The 25,445-nt window shown below is 42.1% G+C and overlaps 1 protein-coding gene across 1 annotated transcript; it reads right to left on the reverse strand.

The window, feature by feature from the left end:
• Positions 1-204: 204 nt before the first annotated feature.
• On the reverse strand, positions 205-24,494 carry GPR143 (G protein-coupled receptor 143; the record flags this gene model as incomplete). Its single annotated transcript, XM_081949233.1, has 8 exons — positions 205-1,839; positions 4,482-4,599; positions 11,106-11,214; positions 11,418-11,527; positions 18,867-18,959; positions 19,542-19,636; positions 21,380-21,489; positions 24,251-24,494. 8 exons carry the CDS (start codon positions 24,492-24,494, stop codon positions 1,540-1,542), a joined length of 1,179 nt encoding a protein of 392 aa, XP_081805359.1. The 3' UTR covers positions 205-1,539.
• Between the last annotated feature and the right edge of the window lie 951 nt (positions 24,495-25,445).

The raw sequence follows: 25,445 nt of genomic DNA on the forward strand, positions 1-25,445 counted from the left end.
CTGCAAAAGAGAAGATGAATTGTTTGTTCTACTATAATATGTCATAACAAACAGTGCAATTTTAAACTAAATGCTAAACTATATGCTTTTTGGGCATTATAAAGCATGCATTATGACAACAGGTACTGATGCCCATCATAACAATGAAAAGGATTTTATATTATCTATATAGCTGATAATATACCATCAATACATAAGGCTAATTTAGATTGACAGAAGGTGTAGACAAATGCTAATTAGGTTATTCTTTATTTTAAAAAGTGTATTATGTAAGAAATAACAATAAAGGTTAAAAACTAAATTGTTAGTTTACAAACTTCCTAAGCTATAATTTTCTTTAACTTATTTGTTGAACAAAATCTGTGATTGGTTTCATGTAGCAGACCAAAGGCTAACAATAATGCATTAACCTTTAAGGCATATACTAAACAATAATGCATTAATCTTTAAGGCATATGCTAAATCTAGATACTGGAGATTGCTAATTTGCATACCACTAGTTATCTTTCATGAATCTGCATAATTTGTATCACTGCATCTTGCATTAACATGCCTTTTTTATGCATTACTTTTAACAAAAATCATTAAAAAGTCACAGTAAGTAAGATGGTAATATGTATCTAGAAAGACACAGGAATAATTAATACAATACAAAGCAATCCACCCCCACTCCAAAAGTTAACTTTCACAACAGTGTAATTGGTCTGTAGAGAAACAGAATGCAGAACTAAATCTTAACTAGCATGTGTTTTGGATATAACTGCTGGCCAGAAGGTAGCTAGAATAAAGGAGTCAACATCATCAGAGGAGTGATGGAACTTCTAGCACAGGGGTGGGGAACGATGGCCCCTTTGTGACTTGTGGACTTCAACTCCCAGAATTCCTGAGCATGGCTGGCTGGCAGGAATTCTGGGAGTTGAAGTCCACAAGTCATAAAAGGGCCATTGTTCCCTATCCCTCTTCTAGCACAATCACATCTCTGCTTGTTAAGGAAAGAAAGAAAGAATAGAGAGAAGCAGCTATGATTAAGATTGTGGGATGCTTTCAACTGAGGAAAAGCAAACAAACAAGAAAAGGAGGCAATAATAGTAAGCCATGTAATGCTTTGTAAATTACATACTAGGTTACAGTGGAATGTTTTTAGTTTAAAATTTTAAGGTAAATCATTAGAACTATTGAGATTCCCTAATGTCTTGTATTAACTAAAATTGTCTTGCTGGCAACGCATCCTGCAGAAGACATAAAAGTACATTAAAGAATTTACCGATACTTCATTCTGACATGCTCAGAATTTATTAGTATCATATTTGCCTCAACAACCATTTATTTTTTGTTTTGCTTTTTTAAATAAATGATTAGAAAGTCCCATTTAAAAAACTGATGTGTCACCTTGTGTAAATATTAAGTGGAACATTTCTTCAAGGTCTGGATCATGTATCCATTTATTCCTCAGCACTGATCTAGTAACTGAATAAATAAGCTAACGGTATTTTAGGCAGGTCAAATCTTGCCAGTGAACGTGTGAGTGAATCCTGAAGTTTACCAGCCTTGGTAGACAGGGGAATTCTTAATTAATCCCTCACTGTTGCCCAGATTTCCTTCAGACAGTATGCTTAAAGTTTCATCTGCCTGATGGATGGGCACTGTTGATGTTTTCTTTGAGTCATGGAAATTCACTGAGTTTCCGCTTGGCAAAGCATAGCCATTTCCAGCAGCAGTTGAGGTGGACAGAGAATCCCATGGAATTGGGCTTTTCTGCCACTGCAAGTCCAGATTCCAGCCAGTCCAGCCATAAAAAGCCAATGTGAAAAGAAAGCCTTGCATGGGGTTCAGCACTCCCTAGGAAGGAAAGAACAGAGGAAATTATTTGAGGGCCAAAGGGCAGATTATCATACTTTTAGTGAGGATTTAAAACAGTATAAAGTAGCCCAGCTTTCTGTGCTAATTATTGTCTCCTATTTCAGACTAAAGAATCAGACCTCAAATCACACAGTCATCCTCTATTAAAAAAAAAAAAAGCAGACAACAACATTCAAAAATAAAATATATCTTAAGTAATTCTGTTTTCCTTATGTTCCTGCTATTTACATAGAGTAGATATATATCTACTAGTTAGAACAATTAATCAGTGGAACAGCTTGCCTCCAGAAGTTGTGAATGCCCCAACACTGGAAGTCTTTAAGAAGATGTTGGATAGCCATTTGTCTGGAATGGTATAGGGTTTCCTGCCTAGGCAGGGGGTTGGACTAGAAGACCTCCAAGGTCCCTTCCAACTCTACTATTGTATTGTATTGTATCTTTCAGGGTGTCTCCAAATTTTTGTGTGTGGTGGCTTAAGTTAAATATTTTGGACAAATTGATCTGGTGTGGCAGTATCTTCAGTTTCAGATCTCATTGATGCCATCATAAAAAGTATCTCTCACTTAATAACCATGTTACTAATTTAATCACTGCAGTGATTCACTTAACAATTGTGGCAAGAAAGATTGTAAAATGGAGCAAAACTCACAACTGTCTTGATAAGCCACAGGAATTTTGGGATTGTGGTTGTAAATCAAGAACTACCTCTGGTAACAATTTAATTGTTCTCTCTTTAGGATCTTTTTAACATTGATAAATAAATTATAACACTTTTGACATTCAATCCTAATCGTCATTTAATCCTAATCAGCAAAAGTTCATTAAAAGTTACCAAAAATGAACAACTTGCATTTTTAACCTTAATCAATTTTATACTTCTTTGCTTTTAACACGCTTAAATTTTTCTCTAAAAATACAACAAAAAAATTCTTCCCATTTTTTAACCTATAAACAAATCTGTAATGCCTTTTAATTTGGATCTAATCAAGAAAATACATTAAGAGCTATCAGAAACATCCCTTCAAGTAAATAACTCACCAGTTTATTTGTTTTCATTTTCTCTTTGTCTCTCTCAGAAACTCCTTCATAAATTTAACACATACCATAAGTCTATATTTTACTTTTAATCAGATAAAACTTCTTATTTTTTTCCTTTCCTTCTAACACTAGTTTATCACTTTTTCTGAAAATGCAACACAAACGCTTCTTTTCATAACTTATCTATTTTAAAGCCTTGTCATTCAGTTCTAGTTGAGAAAACCAATTAAGAATTACTAGAAAAAGCATTATATATATGCTTTTGTACATACATACATACATACATACATACATACATACATACATACATACATACATATATATGTATTTGTGTTACAACCCCTGGTATGCCCAAATGTGGGAGGGAGCTCACTACTCCCTCTTTCTGTCATTCGGCTCACCACAGAAGACCATCCAGGCAGAAAACCATATTTTTATTGTTAATGTTGCCTTTTTATATTTGTGTTGATAAGGAGGAGAGCCTGTGGCTTAGTGGCTAATATAACTGCCTAATATGTAATACAGCCCTGGTTCGAATCCCAGTAAGGGTATGGCTAGCTGATGAGAGCTAAATAGCTTGAAATGAATCTATACTAGTCTCCCTTTATTTATCAGCACAAATACAACATTATATATGTATGTATGTATGTATGTATGTATGTGTGTGTGTGTGTGTGTGTATGTATGTATGTATGTGTGTGTGTATGTATGTATGTATTTGTGTTACAACCCCTGGTATGCCTAAATATGGGAGGAAGGTCACTACTCCCTCTTTCTGTCCTTCGGCTCATCACAGAAGACCATGCAGGCAGAAAACCATATTTTTATTTTTAATGTTGCCTTTTTATATTTGTGTTGTATTTGTACTGATAAATAAATAAAGGGAGACTAGTATAGATCTATTTCGAGCTAATTAGCTCTCATCAGCTAGCCATACCCTTACTGGGATTCGAACCTGGGCTGTATTATATCTTAGGCAGGACTCTTAGCCACTAAGCCACAGGCTCGCCTCCTTATCAGTTGAGCCAGGGAAATAGGTATGTATTTGTGTTACAACCCCTGGTATGCCCAAATATGGGAGGGAGCTCACTACTCCCCCTTTCTGTAAATAAAAAGGCAACATTAAAAATAAAAATATGGTTTTCTGCCTGGATGATCCTCTGTAATGAGCCGAAGGACAGAAAGGGGGAGTAGTGAGCTCCCTCCCATATTTGGGCATACAAGGGGTTGTAACACACATACATACATACATACACACACACACATACATACATACATACATACATACATACATACATATTAACCTTGATCAAATAAGCCAACTTTGTATTTCATTTGTTTTTATAAATCTCTGTATTTGTTCCTTTTAAATAGAATCCAAAATGCTGATATCTTTCCATTTTTTCTTTCTTTTCTCCCGCAATCTTTCATGAGTGTAACACATTTCTTTGTAAGAAAAAGATTTAAAAAGTTATCCAAGTCATTCTTCTGATTTATTATTTGCAAATATCCATATGTACATATTAATGTACTTAAATATGCTGGCTGTTTCCCTGTAACCAACGTGCTAGAAAAGCCCATACCATTATAATCCATGTGATCAGTGCCGCAGTTCTGATATTTTTCAAGGAGCTTCCACTGATATTTGGTTGCATTTCCAGGTAGAACAGAAGACCCTCATTTATGATATTTGATGACCAGCTTTTATGGATGTAAAAGTTATGGATAAAAACAAGACAGAATGCCTTATTATTATTTGTTATTTTCAAAGCAAAGTTAAAACAATTTTCTATCAACATTACTTGTTTTCCTTTCAGGGATAATAAATATTCGTATGACTACAGGCATTTGTTAAAATCCCTTCAAAGTGACAGAAGCACAGAAAAATTATTAAATAATATGTTTTTAGTTAGAGCACTATTATAACTCTACAGTTATAAAATGAATGAATTTTTTACTTCTTAGTATTATATCAAGCTATGCTATTACATAGCAATAGAAATTGGAAGAGCAATTAGACCATATTTCATCTGGTGGATTATATTTTCTTAGGACTTACTGTTTAGGGAGTGGGGAAAGCCTATTATACACTCTATGCAGGGTTAATTTAGCCCTCAGTCTGGTCATTAAAAGCTTTCAACTGTAATAGTTTTATGTCATTTATCTACTCAAAAGATGAAGCAGAATGATGTAAACAAGAGAAAAAGAGGTAAGCAAGAGATCTCCATATAATCACAATTATCCCAAATTACCACTGATATATCTTATGGGACGTTCAATAGTGAGTTCTATTGAGATTCTTCCTGATAGAATATGAAGCACTTTATTGGTGTCATCAAAATACATGGCTTCCCATGCCAGAAAATGCAGTTTTGTTCCAAACCACAAACTTTGAACAACAATGTATGTGGATAAAAAATTCTGTAAAAAGAGATGATGACAGGAACATCAATGGGAGTTGATAAAAGTCAAGACAGTGAGTACAACTATGTGATTACAATTCCACTTTTTTTACTTATGACATTCATAACACATGTTAAAAGGGGAAGGAGTTTTGATTACACAGTTGCCCACCTAATCTTGACACTTTTTGACCCCCCACTTCCCTAAACGTCTCTAAAACTCCACAACAAACCCCTGTGAGATGGATTGGGCTGAGGGAAAATGACTCGCCCAAGGTCACCCATACCTATGGCAGGATTAGAACACACTCTCCCATTTTGTAGCCTGGTACCTTAACCACTAGATCAAACTGACTCTCAGATTTCTATATCTATATCTGCATATCCATAGCTGTATGCATACACACATATAGTGTATATAATATATGTATGTACACACACACACACACACATCACATACATACACCATACATAAAAGTATAGGGCCATTTTTTTTTATTTTGTTTGCCTTATTAGTGCTTAGTGCTGAGACAGGGTTACTGTATCCCATTTATGATTTTCAGTGTTACTGACATGTTAACAGCCAGAGGTCTGTACATTCAAAGAACAAGAAAGGCAGGAGTGGATAGAAATGTTCCTCATCTACTGCAAAATCTGCTGTAGGTTCTTTAAAGTCAATCACCAAATAATTTTTAAGCTTCAATTGCTTAATAGTAGAACCAAAAAAGTGCCATCCTGACTATTTTGTACTACTATACTGAAGGGAAGAAAGTTGACAGTTGGAATGATTTAGATATTTATTTCATTTTGGGGTAGGTTGTCATGGAGAATATAGTATTTATATCATTGCTAAAAATCAAAACCTAGTTGATTGCATATTACCAATTTATTTGATGAAATAACTATTTTTATTTATTTTATTTATTTACTGAGCGCTTATAGACCGCCCCCTTTCCCGAAAGGGACTCGGGGCGGTGTACAGTCCATATCGGAAATACATCATATAAATAACTATAAAATTAAGCAATTAAAATTATTAAATAGATAAATAGATAAGAAGGAGGATAAAAAAGGTTTAACAGAACTGTACAGCTGAGTAAATAGTTTAAAACCCCTACAAATATCCCATAAAATTAAATTTAAAAACAATTCCCCTAAAATACCAGTTAAGAAATATGTTTGCCAGGAGGTAGCAGTTATGATTATGCCAGACCAGCCAATCGGAACAGATGTGTCTTCAATTTTTGTCGGAAGGAGCGGAAGTCGGTGGTGGTTCTAATGTCGGGGGGGGGTCATTCCAGAGGGTTGGGCCCATCACAGAGAAGGCCCTACTCCTTGGCGCCGCCCGTTGGCATTGCCTAGTGGACGGCACTAGGAGAAGTCCCTCCCTGTGAGAGCGAATTGGCCACAGGGATGTGTGTGGAGAGATGCGATCCCGCAGGTAGCTAGGTCCTGTGCCATGGAGCGCTTTAAAGATGGTGATCAAAACCTTGAAACGGGTTCCGGTTCCGGCGGCAGCGGCGACGGGCAGCTCTTTGCCCGCTCCGGCTCCCCGGTGGGCTTCCCCACTCCTTGGGGGGCACAGGACACCCCGCAGAGGGGTCCTGCCGGAGGGGCGGCATCGCGGGGGACTCCTGCAGCGGCGGCAGCCGGCGGGAGCTCTCTCGCGCGCCCAAGGCACCGGGGAGCAAGCTCGGAGGGCGCTTCGCGTTCCTACGCCTCGCGCCTCGCTATAAGCCGACTGGAGAATGCTACAATTGAAGGAAGCAGCTGCGGTGCGGTGAGGTTGCTTCTCTCTTCATCCCTTACTTTGCATGAAGATTTACTCAGCTTTTAAAACTTTAAAATAACTTTCGGAGCATTTTGGAGGTGCGGCTGGAGGGAGGGGTTTTTCCCCCCCCCCCCCTTGGACAAGCGGTGAGAAACAATTTTGCTCTCAGCCCCCGGGGAAGGAGGAGGGGGGAGAGCCAACGAATGAAGCCTCACTTAGGCTGAGATGATTTTCTTTTCAATTTAATCTTACATATTACAATGATTTGAGGACTTTTGGAACTTTTTAAAAACTTTGTTACGCCTCTGTGCCCAAAACTGGCAGGGCAAGATGGCACACTTCCGTTGTCTTTATGAACTCTGAAACCTGACTCCACCTTTAAAATTCAGGCTTCCGGTCTTTGTCTCCGTGTCTCCCAGAGGAATCTCTTGTGGATTGGTATTTTTTTCAACCTTCTAGGGGAAATTTTCTATCTATTGCCAGACTTATTGGAGAGATTCTCTTCTGCCTGGTTCTTCTGCTCCCGGATTCACCTGGCTACCCTTCTTTTCTAACTGCTTACTTCATATTTGGACTGAACTTCTAACGTTATAAAGGATGGCATCTAAAAGACCCCCTCCTGGAAAACCTGGCTTTGCCACTTCTGCTCCAACATCCGCAACATCCAGTCCAGCCACACAGTCAAAGATAACAGAACTGATGCAACATAAGACTACAGAGATGGACTTTCAACAAATGCTTCAACAAATTCTACAGGGCCAGGAGGAAATCAAGAAACAGCTAAGGGAAATGAAAGATGAAATTAAAGAAAATCAAGCCCAAATATATAAGAACTCACAAAGACTGAATCTTGTGGAAGGGGGGGTGGAGGAGGTGAGGGGGGGTGGAAGCTGTGCAGAAAGGGAACAAAGATCTTGACATCCAACAGATGAAATTAGAATTTGAGAGAATGTCCTATTATCTTAGATTTCAAAATGTTATAGAAGAAGATGGGGAAAATATAAGGGACATCATGACAAACATTCTGGCTGACTACACACACAAAGAAAAACAACAGATGGGGTGGGATATAGACCTGGTTTATAGAGTGAACTCAGCTTACGCTAGAACACACAATGTACCCAGGGAGGTTCACATTAAATTCCTTAGAAAAAGCACAAGAGATGAAATTCTGGGTGTACAAAGGGGGCAAGCATTGACATATCATGATATGGAGATAACCATTCTGAAGCAGATCCCTAAGAAGATTAGAGAAAAAAGAAAAAATTATTTGCAATTAGCGAATAAATTATACCAGAAAGGGGTGTGGTTTAGATGGTTGATGCCTGAAGGTATGCTGATATTCTGGGAGGAGACAAGAATTAGAATTAATTCACCCATAGAGGCGCAGGCCTTTATGGAAAAAAATAAAACACTCCTAGAGAAACCACCAGACACCACAACGGACACGCAGGACACGGGAGGGGCCAGAGCTCTGCCAGTGGAGGGAGATGGGGCAATAGCAAGAAGACTCAGATCACAGAAATAAATAAGAAAATCATATTATTATAAATTGACCGAAAGTGAAAATGGAATTATATTTGGATTTTATATTGTAATGTTTAATTTGATCGAATTTAATAATAGAACTAATATGCTGATTATAATCAATTATATACTAATGCATTATATATAAATGTATGTTACGGGTATGGAGGGAGGGATGCCTCTCACATTTTGCAACTGCCAAAATTTGTATACCTGTCCATTTACCCTTTTCCCTATAAATTTTGAAAAACCAATAAAATTTTTATTACAAAACCTTGAAACGCACCCGAAAAACCACAGGCAGCCAGTGCAGCTCGCGCAGGAGTGGTGTTACGTGGGAGTACCTAGTACTCCCCATGACAGCCCGCGCGGCTGCGTTCTGGACTAGCTGCAGTCTTCGGGCGCGTCCCAAGGGAAGCCCCATGTAGAGAGCATTGCAGTAGTCCAGGCGAGACGTCACCAGTGCATGAGTGACCGTGCGTAGGGCATCCCGGTCCAGAAGGGGGCGCAATTGGCGCACCAGGCGAACCTGGTGGAACGCCCCCCTTGCCACAGCTGCCACTTGGTCGTCCATTGACAGCCGGGCATCTAGGAGGACGCCCAAATTGCGCGCCCGTTCCACAGGGGGCAATTGTTCGCCCCCTATGGCCAGCGATGGAGTCAGCTGGCTGAACCGAGGTGCCGGTAGCCACAGCCACTCAGTCTTGGAGGGGTTGAGTTTGAGTCTGTTGTCCCCCATCCCACCCATAAAACTATAAAGTTTTATTCAATTCTTCACATTTGGGGGATTTTTAAAAAACTTAAAAGTTGCACCTTGTATATACATTATAGCATAGATTGTTTAGTGCTATTTACAAAATTAAAATTCTGAGGTCTGCCCAACATAATAATTATGCATTTTTATATCATACATCAGTTTTTCCCCACATCTCGGGTAATTAATTCATATTTATCTATGTTCTTCTAATTGATTTTTAAACTAATCTTTCATCAGCTTTTTCCCAAAATCTCCTTTTCAGCTCATTACTGTAGAGTTTGACTTTCCCTTTCCCTATATTTGTTAAGCATAGCACCTTTGCTTTTACTCTCTGGCATAATTTGATTCCTTAATTGATTCTTTCTGGATGATTTCTGACATTAAGACTGATTCATTCATCAGCTTCATTATTATCTCATTTATATCAACTAAATCTATCTAATAGTCCTCATCCTGCATGGAATCATGACGAATTAATTATTGACTCATGAAAAAAAAATACAAAAACAACCTAAACCCAACACTGGATCAACCAGTGATAGGTTACATAAACGCTCCAAAAATTCCTATCTTTTCAAATATATTATTGCTTTATGTTCCAGGCCATCCTCTCCTATTATTTTTAAATCCCGACAATGCCAAAATACGTTGCCCATAACCTTTGGTTATTATTTGTGGGATAAACAGTCTCAAAGCAAATATTTCATAGAGTTCCATAGTACCCAGAATGATCTTTCCAGTTATATTTGGAATTTTTTCCCTTATGGAAATTTTATTCCAAGAATGAAAAATCAAATCTGCTTTGGATGATATATAAATAATACATCAGTAGACATATAGACTTATATACCGCTTCATAGTGCTTCACAGCCCTCTATAAGCAGTTTACAGAGTCAGCATATTGCTCACAACAATCTGGGTCCTCGTTTTACCAACCTCAGAAAGATTTATTTATTTATTTATTTATTATTAGCGTTTATATACCGCCCCCTCTCCCAAAAGGGACTCGGGGCGGTGTACAGTCCGTATCAAAATACAACAAATTAAAACATAGTAATAACTACATAAATACATGTATGAGAGGAGGATAAAATATGCCAAACTGTACAGCTAAATAAATAAATCGATACAAAAGTTTAAAATCCCAATGTCATGTCAGGTTGAATTTAAAACACTATCCCTCTAAAAACCAGTAAGAATGTGTATGCCAGGAGGTAGACGTTATAAATTATGCCAGACCAGCCAGACGGAACAGGTGTGTCTTCAGTTTCTGTCGGAAGGAGCGGAGGTCAGTAGTGGTTCTAATGTCGGGGGGGAGGTCATTCCAGAGGGTTGGGCCCATCACAGAGAAGGCCCTACTCCTTGGCGTCGCCCGTTGGCATTGCCTCGTGGACGGCACCAGGAGAAGGCCCTCCCTGTGAGAGCGAATTGGCCACAGGGATGTATGGAAAGAAAGATGGAAGGCTGAATCAAGCCAGTGAGGATCAAACTCCTGGAAGTGAACAATACGGCATTCTAACCACTGCAATACTGCATTCTAATAACTGTGCCACCACATATGATAGATAAATACTGTTGTCAAAGGCAACATTAAAAAAAGTTTTGCATTAACAGAAAGAGACAAAGGAATATGACATTAAAATTACAGTGGAGCACTTATAGATCAAGAAAATACACATAGTTCAGCCAAAAATCCAACGTATGGATTTGCCTGACTTTGAAAAGTTTCCTTTAATTTTTTTAATCTTACCAAACAATGATGATCAGCATAATTTTGAAAAAGCGATTTTTAATCTCTGTCCCCAGCCGCCTTTCATTCTCTGTGTAGATTCCTTGTCTTCCCTTCAATAAAGATGCAACTGAGAATCAGAAATGAAGTGTGTTCATTATATCATTCTATAAAGAAGCTGATCCTGCCTAGCAAGAGCAAGCCTGCCACATTTTAAATGCAGAAGGCAATATACCATGGATCTGCCCCCGCCCCCACTTTCTAGTAAATAGAATTGCTCTATTAATCTTTACTTTTTCCTATTAAAAATCCAATTGCCATTTGGAATCTTACCAGCAGCCACAGTTCTACTGAAAAGAATTGGGTTGGCCATCAAAACAAGCACCAGTGGAACATATGTGGTGACATAATGAGGAATTGAATGCTCCAATCCATTTTCACAACTGTAAAACAGGGAGAAAGGACAGATTAAAATTCTGATTTATTTGTTGCCAAGTTGAAAAGGCTTTCTGCTTAATCAAGGAAAATTTCTTGTGGTTTGCTTACAATGCAACTAGGAATACATTGAATAGGCATCTTCACTGTGGCAGCATTGACTGCTAGCTGGTCAGAAGGCTATATTTGTGTGAACAGTAACTGACAACTTTTCAAACAAAGAATGATTGTATGGAGAAATCCTATGAAGGTGGAAGCTTTCAGGAGGCCACTTAATTGATCCAATTTATAGAAAAATAAGAAAAGGGATTGAAATGCATTTGAAAAACATCCTAATGCAAGAAATCAATACTAACCTGATCGACACCAAAAAGGCTAAGTATGAACCTATTCTAATGTTCTATGCGGAAAAGAGAGAAATGATTCCATAATTTGTATTTGGAGAAGTAAAGGTATTTAAGTCATTCAGATAAAAGATCTTTAAATGTGATCAGGGGCAGAGAGCTAGTAAATGACCGTTGACTTACCTGAACGGTCGTTCTCATGGCGCTGCGGAGAGTACAAGGATGGGTTAACACATCCTGTTTGCCCATGGACTGAGTAGATTTTTCCCCTCTGGCCACGCCTCCTTTGCCTCTTCTGGCTCAGTCTTTAAAAACGAGGTCTTCTCCGACGAAGACGTCCTCAGCTCACACCTGTGTAAAGATACAATCTCGGAGCTAAACAATCACCCTGGGTGGGTCTTGTACTCTCCGCAGCGCCATGAGAACGACCGTTCAGGTAAGTCAACGGTCATTCTCCATAGCGCTGCTTGGAGAGTCCAAGGATGGGACATGCCCAAGCTATTGTGTCCCAGGGCGGGAAGAAGTGACATTGTCCGGAGCCTCAATAACCTTCTGTAATACTCTACGGCCAAAAGAGGCTTCGGCAGAGGCAAAGGAATCGATCTTGTAGTTTCTAATGAAAGCCGTGGGAGACGCCCACATGGCCGCTCTGCAAATGTCCAGAATAGATGCTTGAGTCGCCCAGGCCGCGGTCGTGGCCGCACTTCTGGTGGAATGTGCTGTTACACGAGGTGGAACCGGCTTGCCCTGAAGGTCATATGTCATCTTAATGCAAGCTCGCAGCCACCGACCTATGGTTGAAGATGACACCTTGCAACCCAGCGAGCCTGGTTGAAAAGACACAAAGAAGGCCTCGGAGTGCCTGATGTCCTTAGTTCGTTTCAGGTAAATGCGGACTGCCCTTCGCACGTCCAATTTGTGCCACCTGCGCTCCTTGGAGTGTTGAGGGCTGGGACAGAAATTCGGGAGGATGACCTCCTGAGACCTGTGAAAATGAGAATTCACCTTCGGCATGAAGGCGGGGTCTAACCGTAGGATGACCCTGTCTGGGTGGATGATGCACAGCTCTTCCTTGGCCGAGAAGGCCGCAATCTCAGATACCCTTCTGGCTGAAGTAATGGCTATGAGGAAGGCAGTCTTAAGAGTCAGATGTCGAAGAGATACCTTCCTCAAAGGTTCGAAGGGAGCCGCTGTCAATGCCTGCAGGACAAAGGGTAGGTTCCAGGTCGGGTACCTGTGCACCACCTGGGGTCGGATGTTGTAGGCCCCCTTCAAGAAGCTCTTGACCTGAGGATGGTGACTCAGGGATTGAAGTTGGTGTCTGGCTAAGATGGTGGATAATGCAGCAACCTGGCGCCTGAGAGTGGCTGGTGCCAGTCCTTTGTCCAAGCCCTCTTGTAGGAAGTCCAATAACTGAGGGATGGACGCTTCCACACTGTCAATGTCCCGTTTGCTGCACCAGGAAGAAAAGGCAGCCCAAGTCGCGTCATAAATGCGAGTAGTGGCCGGACGTCTGGAAGCTTGGATGGTTTTAATGACGTTGTCTGAGAGGCTCTGGTCCTTCAGGAGCTGCCCCTCAAGTGCCAGACGGCTAACTGCAACCATTGGGGCTCTGGATGGTTGATGGCCCCCTGACGCAAGGATACCTGGTCTGGAGGAATTTTCCACAGTTGCTCCACAGACAGATCGACCAGGTCCACGAACCAGGATCTCCTGGGCCAATGTGGAGCCACCAGAATGAGCTCCGCCCCCTCCTTCAGCAGCTTGTAGATCACCTGCGGGATCAGAGGGAGGGGCGAAAACGCGTATAGAAGCCCTGGAGGCCAGCTGGACCTCAGGGCATCCGTCCCCTCCGCTTGTGCTGACTTGTAGCGGGAGAAGAACCGCTGGAGTTGTGTGTTTGCCGCCGAGGCAAACAGGTCGACCTGTGGGAGACCAAACCTCCTTACCACCTGTGCGAACAGGTCCGGATGAAGTTGCCACTCCGAGTTGTCGATGGTCTGACGGCTCAACCAATCCACACTTACGTTGCTGGTTCCGGAGATGTGATCCGCCCTCAGCGACGCTAAGTGGATCTCTGCCCATCGTCCTATGGCCTCCGCCTCTGACATGAGTCTTTTGGAGTGGGTCCCTCCTTGTCGGTTCACGTGAGCCTTTGTGGCCACATTGTCGGTCAGTAGCAGAATGTGGTGCCCCTTCAGCTGTTCTGCAAATCTCCTCAGCGCAAGCCGGGCTGCCCTGAGTTCTAGCCAATTGATGCTCCGGGCTGCCTCCGCGCTGGACCACCTGCCTTGCGCCAGCTGACCTTGGCAATGCGCCCCCCAACCGTAGAGACTGGCGTCAGTCGTTACCACGATCCTGTCGGGTTCTCTGAATAGGCAGCCCTTCTCCACTGCTCGAGACTGCCACCAACTCAGAGACCGAGTCACTCTTGGTGGGATGCGAACTTTCCTGGTGGAGTTGCTGATCTTTGCTCTTTGCATTGGAAGCAAGAACCATTGCAGTTCCCTTGCATGAAGACGTGCCCAGGGAACTATGTTGAGGCAAGAAATCATGATCCCTAACAGTTGGGATAGCTGCACTACCTGCCAGGACCTGTTCCTGTGACACAACCGGATCCTGCTCCTGAGGTTGCGGATTCTTTCCGGAGACAGGGACACCTGGCAAGATACTGAGTCTATTATGGCGCCCAGGTGTTGTATGCGTGTGGCAGGAGTCAGGTTGCTTTTTTCCATGTTTACGGAAAAACCGTGGTCCTGTAAGGTGTGAGCTGTGACATTTACATCTCTCACCGCTTGCTGATGAGTCCTTGAGTGGATGATGATGTCGTCCAGATAGCACTCCAGGCGGACTGGAAGCTTGCGCAGGTGGGCCGCCACAGCTGCAAGAAGCTTCGTGAACGTTCTGGGTGCAGAAGAAAGTCCGAACGGAAGCGCCCTGTATTGGAAGTGCTTTCCGTTGTAACACAAGCGCAGGAACTTCCTGTGTGCAGGATGGATGGGCACATGCAGGTACGCCTCCTTGAGATCGATGGAGGTGAGCAGATCCCCTTGTCGCATGCAGCTTAGGATCGCCTGAAGAGACTGCATTTTGAAGCGCTTGTAGGCCAGATGTCTGTTCAGGCGCTTCAGATCTAAAATGGCCCTCCACCCCCCTGAATTCTTGGGGACCAGGAAGAGAATGGAATAGAACCCTCTCCCTTCCTGTTCTGGAGGAACTGCCTCTATTGCGTTGATCTGCAGAAGATGATCTATCTCTGCCTGCATGAGAGCCCTCTTTACAGGGTTCTTGGATAGTGGGCAGCGAACAAAGGTCCACGGAGGAGAGGATAGAAACTCCAAGGTTAGACCGCTCCTGATGGTATTTAAGACCCACTTGTCCAAGGTTGTTTCCTCCCAACGGTCTGCATAGAATTGCAGGCGGCCCCCGATGGGAGGAGACCCCAGACGGTCACTTCCCACGTCCAAACTGACGGTTGTGGGATCCCCCACGAAAGGGCTTCCGAAAGGACCCCTGATTGGATTGTCTGCCCCTGGAAGAAAAGTTGTTTCGTTCCTGGGACCTGTCAGAGGACTGGTTAAACTGTCTTTGGGAGGAATATGAAGAGGAGGAGGTCTGGGCACCTTCCTGTGCCCGAAAGGCCTGTTTCCTGAACGAGCCCTGACCTTTCCTGTCATGCTTCCTGAAGGTGGAAGGAAGGACCTTCCTCTTATCCTTTGTCTCAATTAGGAATTTCTCTAGGGAATCCCCAAAGAGGTTCTCTCCCTTGAATGGAGCTGAAGCCAGCTTCCACTTAGCCTTCATGTCCGCCTGCCAGTGCCGAAGCCAAAGCAGGCGGCGAGAAGTGATGTTGGACGCTAGTGCCCTGGAGGCGAATTTCGCTGCATGCAGGGATGCATCAGAGGCATATTCCACAGCCGTAATGATCTTGTTAAGATCATGTCGCCAACGAGATGCTTCAGATGGGGGCTGAGATCTGAGTTGGCGCAGCCATAATAGGGATGCCCTCGTAAAGAATGAGGCAGAAGTGGAGGTTTTGATCACCCAGGCAGCCGCCTGGTGCGTTTTGAGACAAGCCTTTTCTGCCCTCTTATCCTCTGCCTTTAACCCTTCTAATAACTCGGCCGGGAGATTAGAATTAGAGGTCAGAGAGACCACAGGGGCATCCACTTCTGGAGGCTTCAATACATCCTCCAGCCTAGGTTCTAAGGGATACAGTGATTTGTCTGCGCCACTGGGGTTGGCCAGGGTACCTGGCTGTGCCCATTGGCGCTGGATAACCTCCATGAACATGTCAGGGACTGGTATCAGTTCTGGGTCAGGGGTTGTTTCGCTGAACAGCCCTGCCATGAGGTCCTGGGAAGTAGAGGGGACTTCCTTGTCCTTAGGTTTGGCACCAAGCTCAGTAGAGGCTCTGGCCTTGTGTAAGATGGACTTGAATAAGGATGGCTTAAAGAGACCAGTGAAGGAGGGCTTGTCTGGAGGCATATCCTCATCCTCCGAGAGAGCAAATTCCTCAGCAGTCTCCTCCTCCCACATAGACACCTCTGTGGTGATAGAAGTGCCCGGGGAATCGAGTACTCTGGTCCTCTTTTCCCCCAGGGGGCGAGCAGGCCTAGAGGCCTTGCCACCCCTGCCTTCCTGTAGCCTCATGGCTTCTACCACACCCTGGGAAATAGCCTGCATGATGAGATCCCTCATTTCTGCTGACATAGCTGGGCCCTTGTCCTCTACAGGCCTGGATTGGTCATAGGCCTGTCCCCTGGCCCCCCTAGGAGGATCTCTCTGATCCTCTGCATGAAAACAGCATTGAAAGGAGGGGATATCCTCCCTGACTGAAGAGCTAGGAGAACCTGGGTAGCCCAGAGAGGCTGCAGGGGATCCTGACATGGAATCCCTATCACAGAAGGATGGGGATCTATCCCCCATTTCCTCCCCCTGCTCTATCTCCCTCTGGATGGGTGGGGAAGGAACTGGCCCAGCCTCACTTGGTAAGGGTGCAGAGGGAACCTGGGGCCTAGCAGACTTGTCCTTTAGGGAGTCCTGCCCCTTGTCCCCTTGAATTTTGGGGGCCTTGCTCCCAGCTGAAGAGTGGGAAGCTTTCCCCCCAGCGCCCTTGTTTCCCTTTCTCCCCTGGCCTGAGGGATCTGGCCTACTGCGCTTTGCAGATGGCCCTGCCAGCTCCTCCCTTCGCTCCAAACCTTCATCAGCCATCCTTGGTTGATCTTGAGTCGAAGAGGTCGCTGCTGAGGGAAGGGCAGTGGACGCTGGCCCGACGGCTCCAGAAGCGTCTGCAGATTCAGTTGGGAGGCTGGATCAGGCACCAGGACACTCCTTGCCGCTTCCCCTTAGTTGGCTGGGGAACTTCAGGCTTGCTGGAGACCCAGGCAAGCCCTCGCAATCCTCTGCGGCTGTCTGCTTGAGGCGGAGAGGCTCTGCTGCTTGCTGCTGCTTCCGGAAGGTAAAAAAGTCTCAAAAAAATGGCCGCCGGTTCTTCTGCGCGCCAAAAGCCTCACTTAAGGGCCAGGCGCTTCCCATTGGCTGCAGCTGAAAAGCGCGCCAAAGCAGCGCTTTTCAAAATGGCCGCCGCTCTCCCGATCGGCAAAAGACGCCGTTTGGAGAAGCAAGGGCTTTTTTAAAAGCCTCTCCTCCCAAACGACCAGGGAAACACGGGGATTGCCGTCCTTCTCTGCGCTCGCCAGCAGACGCCGGACAAGCGGCCTCGCTTGTTCCCCCAGCTGCGACTAAGCAGCTGTGGAACCGATCGCTGCCTCAGCCTTACCTTAGTAAATCCTCTTCTTGGTAAAAATAGAAAAAAGGAAAATAAAAGGTCAAAATAATAAACCTGGGGAAAAATCCTAATAACAACTAAATATCAACACATAAAATACTCTAAAATTACTATTGGAGAACCCAGCCTATTTGCTCAAAGCTGAGTGTTCCCCAAAACTCGTCCTATCGGGCGGACTGAGTTTTTAAAACTGAGCCAGAAGAGGCAAAGGAGGCGTGGCCAGAGGGGAAAAAATCTACTGTCCATGGGCAAACAGGCTGTGTTAACCCATCCTTGGACTCTCCAAGCAGCGCTATGGAGAAATATAAAAGCAGAAGTTGAAGGTTGCAGCAAGTTTGCATGTATTGTGCTAAAGAGGTGAGCAAGACAACATCCCAAACTTGTGAGATTACTCATTCTCTCTTATACCCTTTCCTCTATTTCGCCTTCCTCTTTTCTCTCATGTCGTCCTTGCTCATTTCACAGCAATTAGACATAGGGTCAGTTGCAATTCCATAATGATATGTTTCTTAATGTTTTAATCGGTTATACAAATAGAGCAGGTTGTTGGTTACATGGCCCATTTGAGAATTTGAGAACACAGAGAGCAAAAAAAATATATCAGCAAACAAAAAGGATGTTACCTCTTTCATATACAAATTTCACATTTCACTGCTTTAACAATTCCCCATCTCCCACAGGCCCCCTAATACTAGAGTTCCTTTGTGAGATTAAAATTTTATGGAAAAATGGATGTTTGCAGTTAAAACAAAAGCTAGTAGTGGGAGGAAGATCCAAACATTTGCGTGCATTTAGGTTCCCCTAAAATGACTCCTGTCAATAGCCACCTTAGCACTGTATTGTGACAAGAACTTGTCCTGCAGGATTTTCCTGATAATAGTCATTAAAACCTAAGACTTACTCAAGTAAATATTAAATCGGGTATTTTAAATCTTTTTGACATGTGTATGCTTTCTTAATTTTTCTCCAGCATGCAAATTACAATGCTGTCTATAGACACTGACAAGTTCCTAACTTTGGAAAAGTATCTCCTCAAGACTGAACAACACAACAAAGGGTGGGTTTCATTGTATACCATGGCAGTGAAGCTGGCTTTCAAATGATTAGATGTCCCTCCTTTTAATAAATATGGATCTAACAAATATTCTTGGGTATCCTTTAATTTAAACAAATTATTGAAACGATTTAAAATTCAGGCAATGTTAGACTTACCTAGAAACTGAAGGATAGTAGAGCATAGCAACTCCCTCCACACACAGCAAAATTGCCAAGCCCCATGTCATCATATGGTACAACACAATAGTGCTAGAAGGATATTGTACAGAAAAAGATATGAATATTGTTCCTTGTCAACTTTTACCATTACATGAGTATTTTCATATTTCAAGGCAAGTTGAACTGATGGTGAAAAAAGAGTACAAAGATAAGCTTTTGAAAAGCAATACAATATAACAATAGAAAATACCAATATGAAAATACACAATTTGCAGCAAATCTAAACAGAATGAAAGCCAATTGAATGTTGATAGCAAATATTAAGTAGCAAAGAAATATGTTTTTTTCTTCCGCTCAATTGTGTTCAATTCTCAGATATTGCCTGGAGAAATCCTTGAATTTTATTTTACAAGTTTTTCGGAAATAGGTGACTTTGCCTTCTTCCTAGGGCTGAAAGAAAGTCACTGATCCCAGGTCATAGGCTCTGAACTCACAGTCACCTTGTTTCTAGCTTGATGCCTTAACACACTACGCCAAATTGGCTCTCATATTAAGCAAACCATTATCCATATTCATCCATGAAGATAAAGCTATCTAAATGTGCACCTAATCATGAAAATATGCCATCCTGAAAATACCCCATGTTTAAAATGTAATGTTCATTTGTGATACCTTACTCCTGCTGATCTTCTAACTACCAAGTACGAATCCACGGCATAGCAAAACAGCCACCAAAAGACAGTACTGTACAAAAGTTGAATCCACATCTGAGAAACAAAAATAAAATCTTAGATACTTAGAATAGGATTATTGAAATATTGTTACCTGTAAGTCTGAAATGTTATGTCCAGCTATGTTCAGTATACTACACAGAACACCAAAGACAATTGGGTCAAGTAATTTCCACCTACCCATGAGTAGCATGTTTTTCCTAAATTTAGATATATGTAAAGTTTGTTCAGTGCTTCAAATTTAAATAATTTGGAGAAAAAATGTTTTAGATCATGCCAGAGCATGAATACAAGTCTTTACCATAGCTGCATCTTTTCCCAGAATTATACCACTGGTCTCACCAATAGCCATGTGAATATAGGAGAACACACAGCTACTTTAAAGAGATGCAGACAGGTGCTTGGAATCTGCAATCTTTAGAATCAAATCCAAAATCCTGCATAATTCAAATGTACAATCTATTCAACTACAGAATTCTTTCTTTTTTACTCCAAAAGAACAGTGAGATATTTAAAAAGATATTTAAACATGGTGAGAAGTCAAAACTAAGAGCGGTTCTCATAATCTTGATTACTCAGGACTAGTGACTGTGCTTCATGACAAAATTATTAAATACATTAAACTTGATTGCACATATTTCACACGAAAATTGAATGGAAATTAGAATATAAGTTTTCAATCAAACTAAATTCCATTTATCTGTACAGAATACACATATTTTGTTTAGATCATTTATCAGTTCTTAAGTGTTTACAAGTCTAGTATTTTTGCTCATGGGGACTGAATTTTCACAGCATATTTCACTGATCTGAAACTTTATTTGTATTTGACTTCCACTTCAATTCCTTCAATTGTTTATTTTTACTTAAGTTACTTTTGTTGTATGTATGTATGTATGTATGTATGTATGTATGTATGTATGTATGTATGTATGTATGTATGTCACTATTGCCAAAGTTAACTATACTTACCTTATGTATACCTACATTAACAAAAAAATCAAATGAAGAGCAGAAGTTAAGTTACATTTGCAAAATCTCTCTCTCTCTCTCTCTCTCTCTCTCTCTCTCTCTCTCTCTCTCTCTCTCTCCCTCCCTCCCTCCCTCCCTCCCTCTCTCCCTCTCTCGCTCTGTGATGTCCATATACCATTATGGAACAGTTCATGAGATGTACATACTTATTGCCATTCCGCTAAAAGCTCATACACTGAATCATTTACCAATATAAAATAGGAAACAAAAGCATGAGAAACACATCTTCTGGAATGCTTTATAATCCTTTTATCAACAACTGTCATAGGTCTGGATATATGTTTGTGCACTATGTAGCTTAAGCAGAGCAGGCCATATAATGCTCTGTTTGGGATCACATGACCAGCACCTGAGGACATCTTGGAATGGAGCAATCACCAACATTCCAAGTCACTGTCCATGGCTCGGAGGAATGTAAGTTGCAACAGTACTGTAGGTAATTTCCAGTTTAGTTTGCATACAGCATTCCAGTTATTTTTTTCTCTACAACCAAAGGGCTGATCAGGCCCATTTTTAGCTTGGTATTTCATTAATCTACTTATTGTGCCCCCATATCAAATATGATCCTTTCTTTTCCTGTACAAATAGGCAGACAGAATCCCTGTTATCTTTGAATAATTTATTTCCAATATTCCCCTGGGTGAGAAAGAATGAGAACACACCCCAAGTAATTTATCCTGGCCCTTTCAAAGGAGAGAGGTATCAATGCAACCTAGTAGCAGCTTCATTTATTTCATTTATACCTACCGCACTCCCAACACAGAATGTAGCAGGCCATATATTAGTTTGATTCGCTAAAGATATATTTGCCACAAAGTCTGGGAACCCTAGCCAGATGATAGATCGGAAGATTATACCTATAAGGAAGAGAATAAATCTATATTAATAAGGTACGACTCTGACCACTTTAAAATTCATGTTGTTTCATACTTTCCCAAAGTATTAGAAAGAAAATTTGACTTCATTCAGTTTTCTATGGTCAATTGTTTTTCCCTTTTATAACTTGAAGCTATTCTATTCTGAATTATTTTGAATCTCCCATTCAAAATTGCCCATTTTTAGAACTAGTATTATATCCCATCTATGTTGCTAGTCATTCTAAAACCATTTTATGTTTGGTGCCTGCTTTCAAGGGCCTTTGAAAGGGGAAAACATTTTCTAAAATATATGTTCCAAATATTTCTGTTGCTTTTATTTCAACACCTTTCTCTGTCCCCTTTCTCTCCTCAAATGCAAACAGCCAACAACATTGCAAGGAGAAGCTATCAAGAAGAAAGGTAGATGATGGATAAGAATTCTGCTGCTCTGCTTTCCAAAGTTCATTTCCCATGTAACTCAGCAGAGGTGGGTTGCTCTCAATTCGGCCCGGATCGGGCGAACTGGAGTGGCAGTGGCGGGAGGCTCTGCCCACCCACCTGTATGCTTCTGTACGTGCACGAGCATGAGCGCCCACGAGCAAACTGGTAGTAAAAAATAATGGAAACCCACCACTGTAACTCAGAATATGGCCTTAAGAACTGAGAAACTTTCTTTTTATCTACTTTTTCTCATCTCTCATCTTATATGAGGTTAGACAGGATTGATGACACCCATGCTCTTTGCTTTTGTTTTTATCCTTCAGTAAAGATACATTATATTGCAATGGGAGTGTGTTTTTCTTCTCAAGTGGTATTTTGATAAAGGCTCTGGCCTGACAGTTAAAGGGAGGGTGACTGGCAACTTTGCTTCTCTGTATGTATTGGGGATAGAAAATGTAGAAACTGTACATCTTTGGTATGAATCAGGATTAGAAGTATTACTGTTTTACTCCCTCTCGCATACATACACTTCCACCTTCCATCTTCTGGTCCACAGCTGGCCAATAAGGAAAGGATCAGCAATATAAGAATCTCCTGTCTGTTCTCTAGTTAATTATGGCCGTTTTCTGGAAAGAAGGATGAATAATCTGCATTCTCAGTGACCTTTGTCACAGTAAGAATGCATACTGCAGGAACCACTGACTGGATTAATGGGGATTGGCTTCTATGGTTGCGTTGTGGGAGAAGGATTGGGAAAAATCATATGCTTGCCTGCAGACCAAGCTTTCAAATTTTCACTATGGTCATGTGAATGCCTAGATCTGAAAGGATGGATTTCATTCATGAACTGAGACATGTAAGGGATTAAAAACTAAATGGTTTTAGCCAAATTCTTCAGAGGAAATGTGGCAGTGAAAATAAATAGGTCAATAAGAGCTCTCTCTCTCTCTCTTTCCCTCCCTCCCATTCTGCTTTCATGAATATCTTTCATAAGGCAAGGGGAAAATAGAGTTTTTTAAATGGGATTTTTAGCAAACTCTATTAGAAATAGCAGAAAAGCAAAAACTGTATTTAAATAAACATGTTTGGGGAAAAAATTACTCAGTAGATTCAATTTCCTTCATATTCTACCTTAACGCATTAATTGGTCTTTCATTGGATGTTATGGGTTAAACTGTGAAATATTCATTACTATTTTGTTTGCCTAACCGTGATTTATCTTTTAAAACATGACTTTCTGTTATAGTGCATACCAATTCTAACTGCATGTGAATTAAGAAGCAATTCCCATCACATCCAAAGATATTACTTTCTATGTATATTTAGAACAGCAAGTTTAAGGACAATTTTGGTCATTGAAGGCTTTTCTGTCTGGCTTCAGATTTATCAAATTATGAGTCTTGAGTATTAAGTCTGTGGAAAGGAGATCAAGAATGCTTACATGCTAGTAGACAAACCAATTAGGCAACAGAACAGCTGGCTTTTTATATAAAGCTAAAATGTACTGATAGCAACAGCAACTACAATCCAAGTCACAAATACAAATCACAAACCATACCTTGCTTCGAAATAACATATAATAGTTTACTGCATATCAGAAAGTCCAGGAATAAATTTCAACCTACTCTACTGGACATTGCCTTTTTTTGCCTATTGTTTTTCTTTATGTCACAGGAGCTAATTTACTGGTACTGTTGTCCTAGGATAACATATATTATGAATATCAGAGTTGGAAGGGACCTTGTAGTCTTATAGTCCAACCCCCTGCTTTAAAATTCCCTATTAACATTTCATATTTCAAATATTACTTGGTGTACTAATTCCACTAACCCAACTGCTAGCAGAATAATGGCATTTCTTACAGCTTTCCCAGTCCATATTGAATGCCATGATGATCCTTTTCAATCCCTCTGGATACCTTAAAGTTAATGAACAGGGGGGTGGGGGAGAGATTCAGTCTTAAAACATCTGAAATTTCGTTTTTTCCTGACCTAGGAGTAAGTCCACTTAAAATGACTGGGCTTGTTACAAAGCAGAAACCAGACTGCAATGCTAGTGAAACTCTATTGGGTTCCAAACCATTGATGTGCCTTGTCAAGGTTACTTAATACTTTCTTTATTTGTTTCTCCACCATCTTCTACCTTAATCTTATATTAAAATGTCGTTAGGCGGCTGGAAAAGGAGTCTCTCTTTCTCCCAGCCTCTCCGTTTCTCTTTCTCTCTCTCTCTGCCCTTTGGTGCAGAGGTTTCCCCCAAACCTCCCCATTTAATTAACAAATGGTACATAGCGGCCCATCTCACCAGAAGTGACCTTCTTACCCAGAGAACCCAGCATGTCACAGGCGGAGATGAGGAGGAGGATGGTGGTGGAGGAGGAAGCCTTGGCAATCGCCCGGGAGCGCCGGCCCTTCTTCGGGAGGAGCTGCAGGGCGCTCAAGAGAATCCCGGCAGAGGCGCTGCCAAGGCAGACCCCGCAAAAGACCTCCGGCTTGAAAGACACCACAAGCTTCGTGGAGACGTCCCGGTTGGGGCAACAAAAAGTTTCCAGCCTCGGAGAGGCCATGGCAAGTTTTTAGGAGACTAGAAGGTCGGGGTGGGAGGAAGGGCCACACGCTTTCCCTCGCTCCTAGGAAGCTCTTGCAGGCTTTCTGCCCGGTTCTTCCTGCAGCTTAGAATTGGGGTCACGCGATGGCCGGATCATGTGGCGAAGTGGCGACTGAAGCCCCCGGAGCTGCCATTCCCGGCTCCGGGTTTTTTTTCCCCCACCAGGCGGAAATCCTAGTAGGGCAGAGAAACAGGGGGGGAGATCCGAAGCGCGTGTCTTCTCTTTGCCCCGAGGCGTTGGCAGGGCTTCACTCAAAACGCGTTGTTTCTTGCGTGCCCTCTTTTTTTTGGGGGGGGGGGGTTAGAGAGAAAGCGAGTTTCTGAAGAGGCGCCATCTGAAAAGAAGCAATCCCTTCAAAAGGATCAACCTTCGCATTTCGTTAATTGGGGACATGGGATTACCATTTCTCATCAATGATTCCAGATTGTTAGTGCCCCTCGCTATGGCATCGATCCTCCTCCCGCCATTTGCTGGTTGTTATAGTTGGGAGGTCTGTTTCCTGAAATCCTGATAGCCCTAAAACAGTTTTTCCAAAGTTGGCTGGCAGCTCTACTCCAGCACTTCCTGAAGAACTTAAAAGGTTTGAGACTTGAGATCACCTCATCTGATCCCGGGGCCCGCTAGTTACTGCTTTGAGCATCCCTCCATCAACTGCATCTCGAATTTCCACTTTGCACTATCATACCGCCTCTGAGCTCAGGAATCCATATAGAAACTAGGTAATGACAGTGATGTAAACGGGCGGCCCACGGGCCAGATGCGTCACATGCAGGTCACGCCCCCTGGCTCCGCAAAGGCAAAAATCATTGCGATATGTCACGTGACGTGATCAAGTTTGACACCCGTGATGTAGAGTTTTCTGTGTTGTTGCAGCTGGCTAGCGATGTCTACTGGGCTTTTGCAGCCTAG

This window comes from Natrix helvetica (genome assembly GCF_964273705.1).
Source record: "Natrix helvetica genome assembly, chromosome: 3".
NCBI classification, from domain to species: domain Eukaryota; kingdom Metazoa; phylum Chordata; class Lepidosauria; order Squamata; family Natricidae; genus Natrix; species Natrix helvetica.